Raw genomic sequence first — 17,822 nt, forward strand, 5'->3', positions numbered from 1 at the left:
CTAGGATTAGGAGTTTGTCAACCTAATTCAAATTAACCCAGTCTTTCAGTGGATTCAGACTGAGAAAGGTCTAGTCCCATCCATGACCGGCTAATAGAAAGTAATGGTTGACGCGCATGCCGTGACTTGATGAAATTAAATGCCAAAATTATTTAATATGATACGTACAAGTTCCATCTACTGGTTTAAGAGTGGATGGCCTGTGTTGATCTCGGAGGAACTCCGCATAGGCTGAGAGGCAGATGCGAGAGAGACTCATTTACCTTGACTTGCTGGTTGAATTCTGTTACAGAGACCAGAACATCTCTAATGACCCCAAAGCAAGTTTCCTGGGCTGTCTACAAGAAGGTTGCAGTCCATAGTATCAAAAACTACAGAGAGGCCATGTAATGCAAGCAAGCAAGCAGGAACAATCACTCTGCCATTTGAAGCCATCATCAATAACTTTCAGGCTGGCTGTCTCATTACCATGTCAAACTCTAAATCCAGATGAGTAGTCTCCAATTAGGTTATTTACAGGGGAGAAATCTTTGAGCTCCCTCGCTATACTGCTTTCCACTATTTTAACCTGCGATCGATCTAAAGTTACTTATGTCATCAAGACAACACTGGGCTTCCTTAGTAGGAACTTTGTGTCCTTTCTGTTTTTTAGCTGAAACACCCTCCATTTGAGCGACTTGTAATTTGTTACCACTGGGGTAGAAAGTGCTGGCTCTCTATTTTAGTTAATGTGACTCAGTTTCAGTTAGCAGCGAACTTGAATGGTTTGGAAACATGGATCAGATGAGATCAGGGCCGTCCTACCATTGACTGACCAGTACCTTCACTTTAACTTGGTTGATACCTGCTGCAATTAAGTGTTTCCGCTCTTGCCACTTTGTTACCTACTGCTTGGAACGCATAACGCTCTGGTTTCTTCACTCTAGGCTTGTTGTTGAACTGTTTGAACCATACATTTATATTTGATCAGTTCACTGTGATAGCCAGGAGTGGCCAGGGAGGAATGGACTTCTATGGGATGCTAACGGAGATACAGTGCTGTTTGTGTATTTGATGTGGTTGTGTTGGAAATGGTAATCAAGGGATTATGATCAAGAGGAGGACTGAAGTTGTTACTGGAAAAGGATGAGTGCTCAGTTTAGGCAAGTTTATTTTTTCTCAGTCCTGGTTTTTGGCAGGCAATAGTTTTAGAATGATGTGGGTATAGGTGATGAGTTTAGTACCAATGTTGTTGAGGAGTGGCTGAGATGCAGCAGTTTCAGGAGCTAATAGGTGAACTATTGTCTTCAGAAGTGGTTTTACTTTAGACATAGTTTCTAATATTAATGTTACAGTAAAAGAGAGCCTCAGGATAACTCATAACTATGATTTTAGGGAATAGTCATTAAATACATTGTGTTAAATAGTGTCCGGTCAGAAAAACTGAATCAGTTTTTAACATGCACTTGACGTTCCAAAATGGTCTGTGATCCGATATTTCATATTCGAGTTAAGGGATATGTGTTTAAGTTTCTTGTTCCAACATGCAGATTACTAGGGCTGTAGGTTTCTTACAGGGCATTATTGCGGTGGAAAACAGGAGACTTACATGGAAGCAGAAAGAAAAAGCATGACTGTGATAAAGGGAACTGGAGAAGAAAATATGATTTGAAGTTTTTATGAGGCTAGCATGAGTGCAATCACAGGACTCTGGAGAGAACATACACAGATCACATAGGTAATCTAAAGCAGGGGAGAAACTATAAACAAGTGGTACTAAACAAATTCTTAACAGATTAAGGAGGGAGCCAGTAGTGCATAGATAGTGTCTAGCCTAGATACAGTGACGCAGAGATCAGCTTAGTGAACACCACTGGTCACTAAGCTGAAGCAATTGGCATAAAACAATTGCTCCTCTTGCACACCGACTAAAAAAACAAAAATTAAATCCCATGCAATAAGTCTTTGAAGAAAGAGGATGATGTCAGATACAGACAGATGAACAGAACCTCCAGTAGGCCTGAAGTATGGGCCTGTTGGCGGCCCATATTGCTATGTGGCTTTAATAAATTGTCATCAAATGGATATGATGTTGAAGAATAAAACCATGTCCTACAATGATGCACGATCTTTAACTGGAGGAGTACCTGTGCACCAATCTATTTAATGAGTAATTCATCTGCTGTAGCTTTAATATAATCTCTGTTGCTCCTTTAGCAATATCCAACCAGACAAAGAAATGCATGTTCCTACTGCGACGGGAACTGTGAGTTTGGCCACTGCAAATAAACTGTCTGAAGAACGAAATTGACAGGCAAATCTGGATAGTTTTTGGTTTTGGCATGCCAGGATAAGGTCTTAAACGGATCCTCTAGGTACATTATCGTATTCTTCTAATCCCATTCCTGCCACTTTATAAATGCTACAAAGTGATTGACCAAGCCATGGTTTCTTCACATGAAACCCTAGATTTCCCTGACACAAGACATTCTCAAGTCACTGGGTGCCATTGGTACACTGTCATGCCTAGCAAGTTCAACTCTCTCTTCATGGCTTGAAGGTCCTTTCTCCTTTGTTGCATTGCACGAGGCAAATATGGACTTTCCTATTCCTTCGAAACAATCCCTTGCTGCCACTTTCGTCAGGTATCCTCCTTGACTTATGGAGCCCAGATCAACAATGATGTTTCTCCTGCCATCCGGGTTGACCCCACTTTGGTATACTCTGGTATTGTAGTTGCTTGCTTAATTTTGATGGGTGTGGACAGGGGAACCCGAATTATGACCTTTTGGAATAACTCTTGCTATGCTAATCTGACCTACTCTCCTTCTATTGTAGGCAGGACTCCCGGCACACGCTCTATCATTGCTCTTGCTGCATTTTCCAGGCAATCACATTTGTAGACAAATTTCATCATGACCATGCTAGCTCATTATTGAAATCATGAGCTTGTTGCGACAGGGTCATTATTGCTGCTTTTAAGGTTTCGTTCACCCGTGTCCTCTCTGTCATGAACTTTGCCACTGCCTCACCCGTGGCAGTATATTTACCCACTATTTCTCTTGTAGTTGACTTCTGGTCTTGCATTAGCTCAAACTTCATCGAATCATTCTGAGTCATGTTGGAAGGGTGTTAGACCCCAGACTCCTTTTCAGCTTGTGAGTCTGTAGTCCGCTACATTCTTTCACAAATCACTGTCCATGTGCTGCAAAGCACACAGTGTAACCAAAAAGCAAAAAAAGTCAAGTGTATAACAAGTCCTTGTATTAGTCCTGTGATCCATTATCCTGAGTTGAGAAGAACCCAGAATGGATAAGCACCAAACCAATCGAATCCATCTGTTTTTGTCTCCCCACTACCACACCCCAACATTCCTGTATTTGAGGGCACTCCCAAGGAACAGGAAAATATGCAATGGAAGTGCTACAAATTTTACTAGCTGGGGTCCTTTCCGGGTATATCCTGCCTAGCTTCTGTCATCTCCATTTGTGGAGATGATCGTCTGGACAGTCTTGTTCTGCCAGCAACGTAAAAGATATGTTAACAGGAGATCCATTTGAGACCATTCCGACCTCCAATTATTATGATCAGCTTTCTGAATTGGAGAGAGTGGATTGACTCAAGCCGGAGGGATTGTTACCCACGGCTATGTGTAATCTACCTACCCCTGGCGTATCGCCGTATCATACGTGCAGGGGTGTCGAAGTATTTGAAGACCTCTCTCTGCCCATTATCCAGTCTCTTAACCAAGAGGATCCTCTGGGAATGGACCCAAAATTTGTGACCCATAAAGATGACCCGGTACTTAAAATTCTTTTTTGGAATGTTGCTGGTCTTCGCTCCAAGGTTCTGAATGATATCTGGCTTGCTTTTATACATGATTTTGATATTCTGTGTCTCCAGGAAACATGGGCTCCTTCTGAAATACATCTTGAGGGCTTTAAAACATATTTTTCATCAGCATTACCTTCTTCCTCTGGTAGGGCAAAGGGGGGTTTGACCATTTTTGTTTCTAACACCCTTTGTTTTACATCAATAGTCCCCATTAAGTTGAATGCAAATTTTCAAATTCTTATTCTTCACTGGAACACCTGCAAAGCTTTAGTTATTGTGAATTTTTAAAACAAGCTTTCTGTGTTTGATTTTGCGAATGTAGCCAAGGAAATATATTGTTCCCTTCAAGAACTGCTTTCAAAGACTCGCAAGGAGTTGGTTCTAATTTGGGGTGGGGATTTCAATCAAAATTTATGTACCCGTAGTGGCAACATAGTTTGTGGAATAGTGGATGAAAATGGCGCTCCGATAATTCACTTCTCTCACACTCCGCTTGGGTATTTCCTGAATGAGATCTTAGGTGGATTAGATCTTGCACTAGTTAATGACATGATGAATCCTCCCATACTGGTAGTACCAACTTTTAATGGAAGAGGCAGGCCATCCACAATTGATTTTATTTTTCTTTCTATGGCTGCGGGTAAAGACCTATCTACCTGTAAAACCCATGATATTGCTATTAGCGATCACTATCCAATTAGTCTTACCCTAAAAGCCCCTAAGAACCATGAGAGGCTTAACATCAAGGTAACATTAACTCAAAACAATTTAATATTAGATAGACTAAATGGATACTCATTAAGATGGGAAAAGGCAGACCCGATGGCTATTACAGTCTCGCTGGTTAAAAAAATGGGTTCAGTGATTAATAATTGCCTTGATCAGATATTTCCAACGAGGGAATTATGGATAATTTTGCAACATTGTTAGTTGCAATAAAGGATTCTCTATCCGTAAATCTTAAGAATGGCAAACCTAAGGGATAGTTTGATTCCTCTTGCACGAAGGCTTACAAGAATTTGAAAGCAGTTCTTCATAACAAGGCAAGGAATAGTAAGGAGATTGCAGCCTCTAGAATTAATTATAAACAAGTCTTAAGACGTAGTAAGAATAACCTAAAGAAAGAGCTCTGGAACCAACTGCATAAAACATCTACTCTCGGGGACACTGCTGCCTTCTGGAAGGTTGTGAAGTCCCCTTTTTTAACTGAGACAACGTCTAAACCCAGCATTGAGGTTGTGATAGATGAACAAACATGGCTTGAATATTTTGAGCGGATATTCAGCCTCCCTTCAACTGCTGTTCCTCTAATTCCTTCCAGATTACAAACACCAGAATTCCCTTTGTCAATTAACATTTTATATGAGGAGGTGGAGCATGCCCTAAAGGCTAGCAAAAATGGCAAAGCCCCGGGCCCCGACGGGGTACCAATTGATTTCTTTAAATTTACTATGGACCTATGGCTCCCAATTTTAACGAGGGTCCTTCAAGCTTCTTGTGCACTGGGCCCTATTGATTCTTGGTCCAAATCAATTCTTGTCCCTATTTTCAAAAAAGGGGACCGCCACTTGCCATCCTGTTATCGACCTATCTCTTTGTTAGATTCGCTCGGGAAAGTGGCTGGCCGAGTTATTTTAGAGCGCCTACAGCAATGGGCATTGGATAACAATGCTCTCTCTGATCTACAATATGGGTTCCGTGAGGGCCTGGGATCTACAGAGCAAGCCCTTAACCTATCCCTATTAATAGGCAAATATGTTAATGCTAAAGGGGGGGCCCTTTATTTGGCATATGTGGACCTCTCGGCAGCATTTAACTGTGTCAACCACACCAAGTTGTGGACTATCCTAGAAATTATGGGAATAGAGGAGCTCCTAATACTTTTCTTGCGCGAACTGTACTCAGATGCTACAGCTCGCGTGAGATATGGTTTGGGGGGGGTTAGGTGACAAAGCCGTTTAGAGTGGAGCGTGGTGTTAGGCAGGGGTGCGTCCTGGCCCCATTTTTATTTAATTTATATACGAACGGCTTGGTGAAAGCCATGCTAATAGGGGCACAGGACCTCCCTACTATAAACAATCGCCCTATACCGGCCCTACTCTATGCGGATGACGCTGTAATTCTAGCACGTACTCCACTTGAACGAGCCCTTGCGAAATATCACTCTTTTATGGATAATTTGGACCTGAAGATCAACATTAAAAAAACATTTGTAATGTCTCTCGGGTCAACGAATAGGAACAGAATGACCTTTTCTGTAGATCATCAAAAATTAGAGAGCACTACCACGTATCCATACCTGGGCATTGTTTTCGATCATAAATGCTCATGGAAAAGTGCCATTGAGTCTAGGAAACTCACCTTTGCTAGAACAACAGCCGCTTTGGTCAATTTTGCTAACAAACTAGGCAGACGACCCACGGTTGAACTCTTGGAGATTTATAAGGCAAAATGTATAGGTAGTGTAATTTATGGGGCTGGTGTTTGGGGTTATGCTAAGGTTGATGAGGTCCAAAGGGTAGAAAACAGTTTCCTACGATTCCTTTTGGCAGTCCCGCGGACCATCTCGACCTACGCATGCCATCTAGAAGTAGGGTTGCCATATGTATCAGATCTAATCAGGATTCAACCCCTGTTATTATGGCACCGTATTTGGTCCTCTAATGCCACTACCTTTTCCCAAGGGTTAATTGAAGATTGTATTGCCCTAGACAGAGCATATAAGATTAGATGGATCTCTCACATAAAGAGATTCTTAGGTGATTTGGGTATGTCACAGTTCTATTATTTTCCATCAAAAATTGCTCAAATTTTTAGGAAGCAATTTTTAAAACTGTGCCTCGCTCATCTAGAATCCTTGAGGCTGACTAGTGAGCTTCACAAACCCACAGTTCAATATTCTTTATTGGTTCAAACGACTGTCAATCCAGCCCTATTTGACCTTTAACTCCACGGATTATGAGCGATCTCTCCTAACAAAACTCAGATTAAATATTTTTCATCATTCGGTTACCTTCCCTAAATCCAATACCTGGGAAAAATACCTTCAACCTTGCCCCTGTGACATGAGTTCTTCCCAATCCACAATGCATACAGTATTCTGTAAATTTTATCAGGATTTGAGAAAGCAGTGGCTTATCCCGATCTTAAAAATTTGGGGCTTGCGTAGATGCCGTCCCGCTTTTCTTGTTCTTCAACTACTGGACGCTGAGTTATTCGCTAACCAGATAGCCATCTTTTTGAAACTAGTAGTGAGACATAGGCAGAACTTGTGACATGTCAAGTCATGTTTTCTTTTTACAAAACCTTTGACAACAAGCTCATTTCGTCAGTGGTTGCATATTATCTTATTGGTGTGGCACTATTATATTTGTTCTTAAATTGATTTTGTTATGTTAACATGTCTGTAGCATTTTCATTTTTTTTTTTTATGCTGGAAACCTTGAAGATGTCCTTGCTAATTGTATTCATATGTGCTTTTATGGTTGTCTTTTGACATCCGAATAAAGATTGATTTGATTAGATTTGAGACCATATAAGACCAATAATCTTCTTTTTTCCTATTGATAAAAATAGCAACATGCCTAACATTATTCATACATAAAAATAAATGAATACGGGTTAAAGGAGACGCATTTAAATAGGTGGATTTCTAGACAGCTGGTAGTAAAAAAGAATACATGGTAGTATGAGTACAGGGGCAGGGCAGAACAAAATAACACACAAATCCAGAACCGGTAATACAAATAATGGGAACAGTGAATGAATTAGTAGTTACAAAACGCTCAGTTGACGTCTTAGATTTATAGATACCTTTTTCTAATAGAGCAGGTTCCGCCATTTTGATCAACCAAGTGTTAATTTTCAGGTGTTTGGCAGCTTTCCAGTTTTTCAGAACAATTTGTATTGCCACCATTAGAAATTCATGTAACGTGGTTTGCATGATCTTTATTGGCTCTTATTTCACGTTAACATAAAAAATTGGGTCCCTGTTTGAGACTACAGTATGGATGGGCAATTGCATGTGACCCTATACATCTCCGGCAAATTCCTGGTTCAAACTAACCCTTCCCATCCCAGTGAGGATCAGTATATTCACTGCATTATTTTCTTTGGCACTAAGCTTCTAGGAATATTAACTCTCACTTTTGCCACACATTGCAATTATCTCAACCAGCCTTTTTCTCCAATATCACATCCCAGCTCCATTTTCGAATCTTTTATTTATGTAAAATAGATTGCCCTTTACTAGGAAATTTTAAGTATATGATCAAGACATTTTCTTGATCTATAAACCAGGTTTCAGAACTATTGCGTGTACAGTTGAGCTCCCTGCTTTTGTTGATAGATGTATGTTGACAATGTTTCCATACATTATAAGGGAGTCAAGTAATTCCATAATTCTCTTTGATTAAGATTTCCTCATTTTCAGTTCTTGACCAGATCGCATTTTTGTTTCTTTGGACCCCATCCGATTTGCTTTTGATCATTATTGAACTTAATCTTGCTTTTTGTACGTAAAGAGGGCTTATCTCCTCTATGGAGCATCTGGTAAGTTTTAGCTGTCACTAACCAATGTCTTGTAAATAAACGCAACCTAAAAAGTCCTGTCTATGTATGTTTGGAAAGAGAAAAATAGTTAAGCCCAGGGCCCCTGAATACTCTGTTTACTTTCCAGGGGACCTTGGTGACTTCAGAAGGTCGTTGTGGGCAGTTGATGCCCTGTTAAGTGGGTAAAGGATCGGGAAATCCCTCTCACTTGAGGCCCTCCTCTTCTACTCTATGGATCGCCATGTTCAGACTCTTCAGCCAAGAAGAGTTAACCAGTTTCTTTGAAGGTTGAATAGGGTACAGTTTGTTGCACCCAACAAAAACATCCCAAAGTACACCAAAAGCGTGATTCAATTCTTCATACACAAACTCCAGCAGGCACCCCCTGCCCCCATAAAATAAAATAAAAACTCCTCATATTTGCTGCATGCATGATCATCCTCTGCAAAGAAAAGGTCTAGTCTAACAATAACAAAAAAACAAATCCACTTACCTCTGCTGCTGGTGTTTCAGAGTGGTTTAAAATGCTTATCTAGACTGAAAGATGTTGTTCCAAAGGACAGTATACAGACAAAATGACACGCACAACTTTTGTTTGTTGTTCTTTTACTTGTATGTAAAATAATTATTGTGTTTGTGCTTCTTCCTGTAGGTAGCTCGTTGCTGCTTCTGCTGCACACCTGATGGAGATGGTAATCATTTTTCTTAACCTAGAAAGAAGGGTGGCGGTTTATTGTAGTGCCTATTTCACAATTAAATAATGAAGTGTTAAACAGTAGGTGACCAATAGAGTATTTTATTTGTTCTATGCAGCTGACAACGAATATTGTAAACCAGGCCGGGGAGGTCAGCAAGTGGTGTATGATGAGAGAAGAACCACGATCTACAGCTACACATACTTCCACTTTGTGTTTTTCTTGGGCTCTTTGTATGTAATGATGACGGTAACCAACTGGTTCCAGTAAGTAATGCACATTTTGTTGTGAGAGCTTGAAATGAATAAGTAATGCAGTGTTCACTGTTGATATTCGTGTTTCTACCAGAGTTAAGCTGCAATTTACTTCTCAATCTTCAATAGTCTCCGACAATCCTCGTGTTGTGTTGGCATTGTCCCAGATTTACAATATACTAAGTTAAAAGTCAGAAACCTGATCACACCGCGTGTCTCCAACATTTGGATCAGATTGAACATTAACTCTGATCCATGTCACTTCATAGTATTAGGTGATGTGAAATTCACTCCAGTGAGCTGACCGCCAGTCACTGAGACAATAAACACTTGAGAGAGTAATCCTACCACAAACCATATTGAGCCAGCTTATGATATTTACATCACCTCCTCCTCTTCTAAAATGGCATCTCCCTATTTGGATGGTAAGTGCAGCTGGTGATCCCCCCCCCCCCCCCCCCTCCTCATGCAGCCTCGTCTTGTTGCCTCCAGCGTCTAATGTACACTCATCTCTCCTCTTCCGTGTCTTCAGTCCCCAACAGTCCTCCCCCTCAGGCCAAATCTGTTTCCCTTTTTTTCGACCTGGCTGTTGAAATGTCAATGCCCTGGAACTGCAACATGCTTGATTCTTTAGTGTAATTATCTTCCTTTCATCATGATGTTTTATGTATAGAACCATATGCCAATTGGTGTCAACCCTTATTCCTTTCATGGAGGTAAAGCTTAGTAGGGAAGACTGTGTTTAAATGCAGCAGCTATAATGAAATAGGGCAGAAGACGTCCAGTAGAATGACCCTACAGACTTTAGTAAATAATAACCGTACCTGCGGAAGCCTTCAGTTGAAAACTAGATACAGTGCGGGATACGGATGATGGAGACCACACTGAAGCAATTGAGTTAGGCTGCAGCATACCCTACGAGGAGTTAGTGCTTGGAACATATCTGGTCAGAACACCCATCTAGCTGTGGAAAAATGTTAAAGTAACTGACTTTAAATGTCCAGACAACCCCCATGATTCATTCAAATGAATGGCCTTTGTCTATTTTCTTCCTACTGCTCAATGGGAGATGGTGCTTCAGATTAGTGAAGCTTGTAGGCAGAGGTAATGCTGGTTGGAATGGCAGTCCAGGGGTAGGAGCCACGATGGAAGGAGGATAGAGGTGGAATCTGAGACAAAGGTGTGGCTTTCAGTCATGTTCTATGAGAGACGATAAGTAACACTGTTTTTTGTTGTTTTTCTAGTTACGACCATGCTGTGATTGAAAAATTGTTCCACGGTAACTGGTCTACCTTCTGGATTAAAATGGCTTCCTGCTGGGTGTGCATCTTACTGTACTTGTGGACTCTCATAGCACCGCTCTGTTGCCCAAACAGGGAGTTTCTAGCCTAACTTAAAGGTTGGGCAGCTGCAGTCCTGATATTTTACTCCAGCTGTTACAAATCTAACGCTCTGGTGGGCACTTTCGATAGGGACATGGTTACTCAACCAGATTGGTTTAAGAATACAAGATTACCTAGATTTTATTTAAATGTCAGTCTTTGGAAGCTTTCAAGCCATTGTTCTTGCACATAGCCAGCCATGATGGACTCTACAACACACCTACATGAAGAATTGAAAACAGACCAATACTGGCTTTTTATATGCAGAACAAGCCGATTCCAACTTTGTGCATCGCTCGCTCAATGGGAGCAAGAATCTTTGTCTTATTCTTTTTGTTGATGTATTATTTAACTTGTCTTTCGGGCCTATTTGGAGAAATTTACCAGCTGTCCTTGTCCAATTTTGTTCTCTTCAATCTTCACCCTCTACCGTTACAACTTTTGAACAACTGGTAGCCTATTTAGTTATCAGGAAGCACTACATGGAAATAGTTTAAAAAATATATTATTTATACAACCGGTTTCTATTGTCACTAAAAATGCATAATCTGATGGTGCCCAGAGCATTTCAGGACTTCAAATTCAAGAAATATTCTACCTCTGTGAAAGTGGAATTTTAAAAAATAATATCTAATTTGGGCCTTCTGGATAAAGTCAACAGTGGCTTTTTAGGATGGTTTCAGGTGATCCACATATGACCCCCTTTAGTTTTTAAAGTCCTTGGTGTTCTTTGAGAAAAACAATCAGTGTTGATCTAAAATTTACCGTGATGACGCTATTTCTTCCTTAAAGTATGCGTTTACAATGGCTTCGAGGTTAGTGGCAAAGGAAGTCTGTGCTTCACCAACCGAAATCTGTTGCATACAATGCTAAGCCATATTTACCATTTGATTTCTGTACGTGATGGCATTAGAGTTGGAAACGTCATTAGTGTGATCAATCTTTTCCCCACCATTATATTAACAAAGTGAAGTGAAAAAGCAAACTTGCAGATTTGACTAGTTCTGGATTGGTTCACCTACTTTTACGTATTCTGGGTGGGTAACTAATCATAATGGAGAGAAGCATATTTGATAGTTTCTTTTAAAAGTCCAAAGGCCCGGAAATTGAATTGTACACCTAACTTTTTTTATGCTTCCTGAATATGCAAGTTCCTTTTTTGTTTTTTTAAAGTTAAAATGTCATCACTGTCTTCATCTCTGAACCTGAACACTTGAATTTCTTAACTTGTAAGTCATTTGAGTGAACATCAACCGCATTTTCAATTTTAATTTACATATGGAGAAATGGCGGTAAACTTGCCTTTTGAAAGTACCTCTTAATGTTCCAGCATACAACAACTTCAGTGTTTGCCTGTAAGGAACCACAGTCAAAATCATTCTTTTTTTGTTCTTTAAGTAATTATTTTCAGATTTTACAAGAGATCACTATATAGCTTAAGAGTTCTCTTTAAATAAACACATCAGAACAAGCAGCCAAATGGCCAGTGCCGCATAATAGGGACTTTACCTTAATATATTTTATAGTTAATAGGCAAATGAAGATTTTGGAATAATACGGTAGAGTAGAGTGCCCACCACTGGTCACAGGTATGAATCTGGGCAGGGACAAGTCAGCCTTTCATTCTTCAGAAATTGATAATGAAGAGCCTTGAGAATGCTTATTGATTAAGCAAAATGTGTCCTGTCACTTTGTGGTGTGCATTCTAAGGAATCTACATTAATGTCTCGGTTAAGTCTACAGAAGTAGAAGATACTTTATTTGCATTCATAGGAATCGGTGGAAAGATATTTTGAAGTAACAATGACATCTAATTGTGGACTTCATTCATAAAATGTACTGACCAGTATGGGTTTTTAATGGGGTCATGCATCCATCCTTGCATACCCTATAGTTTAATATCCTTATAACTGGTACAGGCTATGAAAGGTGTCTTATTGGTGAATTGTTGGGGCACCGAGGTTAGCAAGTTAACAGGAAGGTGTTCAGTAGTTTACTGTTTCGTACCTTTCTCATGGCTCAGTCATAAAGGTGCGCATTTTCTCTCACTGCAGAGCAGTGAAACTGGCAAGGACTGCAGCCTTCCTGTGAGGTCACAACTAATGCCTACTTTTTACTAGGTCACTTCTGAATCTGATTAAGGCACAACTAATCAAAGAGAAAGTTTTGTGAATCCCTTCTGTAAATTCAGGATCATTTCACACCTAATACAATAGGAAAACACAACTACTCACAAGAAGTATTTTTGTGAATCACTCCTTCTCCTAGATAGCAATGAAATGCCCACATTATTGGTAGGGTAGTAAAAATGTGAGCCCCCTCAACTATTTTCGTTCAAGTATACAAAAGCCATAAATACATGGCTGCTGCACAGTAGACTGTAGCGATTTGTTTCCTCCAGTTGGTTGGGTGGTCAGAGTCCCATTCATAATTTATTAATACTCCCCTTTACTTGGCCAGTATTCAGTTTGGTCAGTGGGCCCTCATTTGTTATGTGCAATTGTATTCTGCAAAATTGTTTTTCCTCTGATTTTCCATAAAAATATTTGTTGTCCATAGAGGGGAGACATTGTGCGACTTTGAGTCACATATTAAAAAAATAAGTGAGTTAATTCACTCAGAAACCTTGAAAGATCGGTCTGAGTCATAACTGAAATACTAGCTGCCAAGGGTATTGCCTGGATACCCTCACGGGTGTTAAGCTGTGCTATATAAATATACAAACATGTGGCACCTGAACATGCTCTTTATGTATATAAATTAGTGCAAAATACATGAATGCAGTTTGTATCTAAACTTCTTTGCTCTGGTAATATTATGGTCCGCAGACTATGCATTTTTGTTAAGGAAATGTAATGCAGTTGTATGTGGTTTAACTTAATTTCCTGCTTCCTGCACAAATGACATTTTTTGTTTTTAGGCTGAGACCTAATTCTTGAATTGCTGTCCTAATTTCTTTTACCAGAAGTTAAAGTGAATTACTTGAGATACTGTATGTAAAAAAGATAGTGGGCCATTCTGTGATTACAATGTAACATGACACATGACTTGCATTTTCCTCTTCTTCAACATAGTGCTTCCTCTAAATGGTAGCCCTTCGCCACCCATTCCAGATTTTGTACTTTCTATCTTTTTATGCATCCCTGTTGTTTAAGTCCTGGGTGTTTGAGACTGGATGTCGCTGTATGGTGCCCATACATGTTTGTATATGTGTGTGGGTGTATATATCATATCCTGGTATTAATGCATCGAGGGGCTCTGATGACATGTAGGGGTTTTAGTGACCCATAGCATTGAGGCCAACCGCAGAGTTGTTTGTAGATATCACCTGAATCCCAAGATGGCGTTTATGGTCAATAATGCACAATCTTTGTTTTCATTTTAATACATGGGAGTAATGGCTTTTTGAAGTCATTGCTCTCTGTGCAATAACATATGTCGACCATGATTTCATAAAGTCTGTGAAAGGACTTCTCTAGATAAGGTTCAATCCTCATTCTATTCATAAGAGCATGCTTTAGTAGCTTGTAACTTTGGCTCCCTTCTAGCAATATGCACACATTTTTCCACTGTGATTAAATGTGAAGATTGTTTAGAGGCGGGAGCAAAAGACATTATTGATGGTATTATGAGCAACAAATAATAGGTAAATTAAGGGACCTCACCCCCCCCACCCCCCGTACGTTTCTGCAGATATATTCTTTATCCTTTGCCTCCACTCGTGTCTTGATTATGCAAAAGCAATTTCTTGATAAAGGGCTGAGTCAAACAGTGCAGCCCCTAGAGCATCATGTGGATTGCTTGCTTACTACTAAGGATATCCTAAACATGCACTGTTACAAGGGGAGCATTTCACTCTTCCTCAGCGTTGTGTTAGCGATTTGATTGATGTGCTCATTGGTGAATGGTTTGTGAAAATGACTGGAAGAATACGTGGTATTAGCAGCAGTGTTGTGACTGTATTAGCAGCAGTGTTGTGACCATATGCTGATCAACATGTTGCATTTTGTGCGCACAATTTATTTGGTGTCCAGTATTGCAAAGTTGTATGTATGAATGCATTTGTGGGCCTAAATTCTGAGAAGATACATTTGTAGATGCTGTTCTCTATTGTATAATCCGAATGGAAGCAGGATTGTGCAAACATTGGTGCTTGCTGGGGGTGGCAGGGATATGGTAGAGAATGACCAATTCCAGAATTTAGCTGAAATCGGCCTGTTTAACCTTGCTTCTATCCCATCACCCTGTTGTCCATGGACCAACATAGCTCAACCATGCTCTAAAGCATTTCTCTTGTCTATAGTGCCTTGATCAAATCTTCTTTTGAGGAGCCTGTTCCTGTATGGAATCAGATTGGGTTTTGCATTTGTTTTTGCTTCAGTGACTTTTTTTCTGTTGTAAACGTAACCTGTTTGTCTCACTGCCTTGTTACAAGTGGGATTTTTTAAACTCCTGCCATTAACGTTTTGTTACAAAGAGTTTGTGGAGCAATGAACAAGAAACATAAAGGCCTTTGGAACATTTTTTTTTACTGCTCTGAGGGCTAGAATTCAGTTTAATAAGCTCAAAACAACACTATAACACTGTTCAAAGTTACAAATGCGACAGTCGTTTGCAGTGTACATTGTTGACAAATCAATAAATGTGTTTTTTAGAATCCTGACTCAATGAGCCTTCAGACTCTTCACTGCAGAATATAGTTACCTTATTGTTTGCTGATGTCATAATGTCAGTTGTGGAATTTGATGCATAGAATTGGTTAATGTTCGGCTATGTGAATGAATGAAATTAATGTTATAAAGCACACACATTCCCGAGGGTGTCGTAGTGCTAAAAATGTCTGTAGTAATGGTATCATTTATACATATGGTGCTTAGCACAAAACGCCCTTGGCACTAGAAAATGGACCCCACTTTGGGCCATATCTGTAATAGTGCAGCAGGTGCAATGGGCGCAAGGGGCCGCTGTATCCCAGTTTTGGCTGGCTATTGCTATAAAGGGTAGGAGCGCCTATATTCCTTCAATTCGTTAAGTCCCTGGCAAACTTGCTGCGCCACTCATACCACTGGTAAGATAAACAGAAGTTCACAATACTTAATGACGTAGATCGGTGTCATGAAGGAATTAATCTCTGGCTGTATAAGCAGTCAGTTTTTGATGCCCGAGTGTGCATGCCTCATCCTTAAGAACAGAGCTGGTGGAAACCATGGTGTATGCCAAGCTATTGATGCCAACTTACTCGCCGGAAGAGCAAATTTACTGGCACGTGGTAGCCTAAACAGATTGAACAGCATTGGGTTCCTGGACTCCCTCAGCCAAATGATGTATGGATGTCAGTGCCTGTTTTTGAATGAAAGTATCACAGGGCAGGAATGTAGGAAACAGACGCTTGTTCCTCGCTTAAACCAACCAGCTTATACCACCCACTTTACTTACTTAGCCAACACAACGTCAACTCGCAACACCCCGTTTACCACCTCCAGTAATTGGTCAATACCCTTCCTCTTGAATACTGCCACCACCCCACCCTGCTTCACTCAGCTTCCTTTAAAAGAAACTGGACCAAACGCTCTCCACCGGGCCTCCTATGAAAACTACCGAAGAACCCTCCTCTGGATCACCGTATAATGCTAGTGCACCTTGTACCACCTGACCTGCAACGTTTCTTCACAATTTACTTATTTTATTTTGTAATGCATTATTTATTCTAACCCATACCATTGATTGCTTGGAAGAAAGTCTTCATATACTAAAACACATCTCACAGCTCAGGTGAAAAAGCATGGTGTGTCATGGCACCTAATATAGAAGTGGTTCAAAAAGGGCAAATGGCACAAAGCTAAAACAACTGAAGTAGCCCTTCATTGTTGGCGTTTCACTGAGATTCAGATGAACCCTTGTCTCCTTTTCAGGATAGAGGAAAATATCCAGTTTACCAGAGGATAGTTTCCAATTGAACCATAGTACTGTCTGGTTGTAAATCTGAATTTGCATTTGGGGTGAGTGCACGAGCTGGCTGGCTGCGGGTGCAAGTGGTTCTGTGGTTACACTCTTTGGTGCTGTACTGTAGTAGCGCCCCTCCTCTGCTGGCGTACATTTCCTGGCACGGCCTCTGTTTGCTGCAGGCTCTGAGAGCCTCTTCCTCGTGGGAGTGCTCTGGCCTTTATCAGCGGCGCACAAAGACTGGGTGAAGTCAGTGGGAGTAAACAGCGAGGATGGCCAGGGACTTTTCCACTCTCAGAAGAGGCGAAGAGCTGCACCAGAAAGAGAACACATTGGCAGATTCCGCAAACAATGTTGCAAAATAACCTCTTATTGGCTGGTCTAGAATGATCTGGATTTATGGGAGTGTAGGATAGCTGGTACCCAAGTGTTGAATGCGATCTTTTTTTGATCAATTTGTGCAGCTGGAACAGAGGAAGAAGTTTCCTTTCAAAATGAAGATCTGTTTGCGTAATAAAAAAATAATCAAAGAATCCGTACTCTGTTAAAATAGCCGAGATAACAGGAGTATGTGATATTGCTTCGGTTGGTGCGCGTGGAGAAAAAGTGGTACACTTTTTTTTTTTTGTGCTATTTTAATTGAAAAAACAAAACCTAAATAAATCGTTCTTAAGGAGATACGTTGTCAGTTCGTTGTGTATTCAATATTTAACGCATGCTCTACTCTGCTGTTGCATATTATATAATTTTCACGTGTGTTATTACTGTGTATACAGCTAGCACGGCAGGCACTTGCGGTGCTGTCAGCAGGACGCTTTTCCTTCACAATGGAAGGCTGATTCTGAGCACGATTCACCCTGTTGCCACTAACTAGTGTAGCCACAGAGGAAAAGTTGGGCACATGTGAACCTACTGGAACTTTTTTTTGTTTTTTTTTGTTTTTTAGGAAAGCTTTAAAGGGCTTCTAAAAAAAACAAATCAAATGAAGCAACAAGCCTTTGGGACAAAAACATGAATCCTTAGCAAGGTTGTTTTTGGTGTGGAATTGAACTGGCTGATTAAACATGCCAACATTAGACATCAGTAAGTCTTCCCATGCTGCAACGGTGTTTAAATGGAATGATATCCGTAGTAGTTAATTTGAACTCTATCGGCTCTTCCCATTACAACCAGTTTGAACTTCC

The 17,822-nt window shown here is 40.4% G+C and overlaps 1 protein-coding gene across 1 annotated transcript in view; it reads left to right on the top strand.

Moving 5' to 3' along the window:
- The window catches only part of SERINC5 (serine incorporator 5), a 202,134-nt gene extending 186,776 nt beyond the window's left edge, over nucleotides 1–15,358 (top strand). The window contains exons 10-12 of the mRNA XM_085632223.1: nucleotides 9,017–9,056; nucleotides 9,178–9,325; nucleotides 10,558–15,358. Coding sequence (XP_085488349.1) covers nucleotides 9,017–9,056; nucleotides 9,178–9,325; nucleotides 10,558–10,705 — 336 coding nt within the window. The 3' untranslated portion in view covers nucleotides 10,706–15,358. The remainder of the gene's footprint in view (nucleotides 1–9,016; nucleotides 9,057–9,177; nucleotides 9,326–10,557) is intronic.
- The last annotated feature ends 2,464 nt before the right edge of the window (nucleotides 15,359–17,822 follow it).

This window comes from Triturus cristatus, chromosome 2_1, assembly GCF_964204655.1.
Source record: "Triturus cristatus chromosome 2_1, aTriCri1.1, whole genome shotgun sequence".
Classification (NCBI taxonomy): domain Eukaryota; kingdom Metazoa; phylum Chordata; class Amphibia; order Caudata; family Salamandridae; genus Triturus; species Triturus cristatus.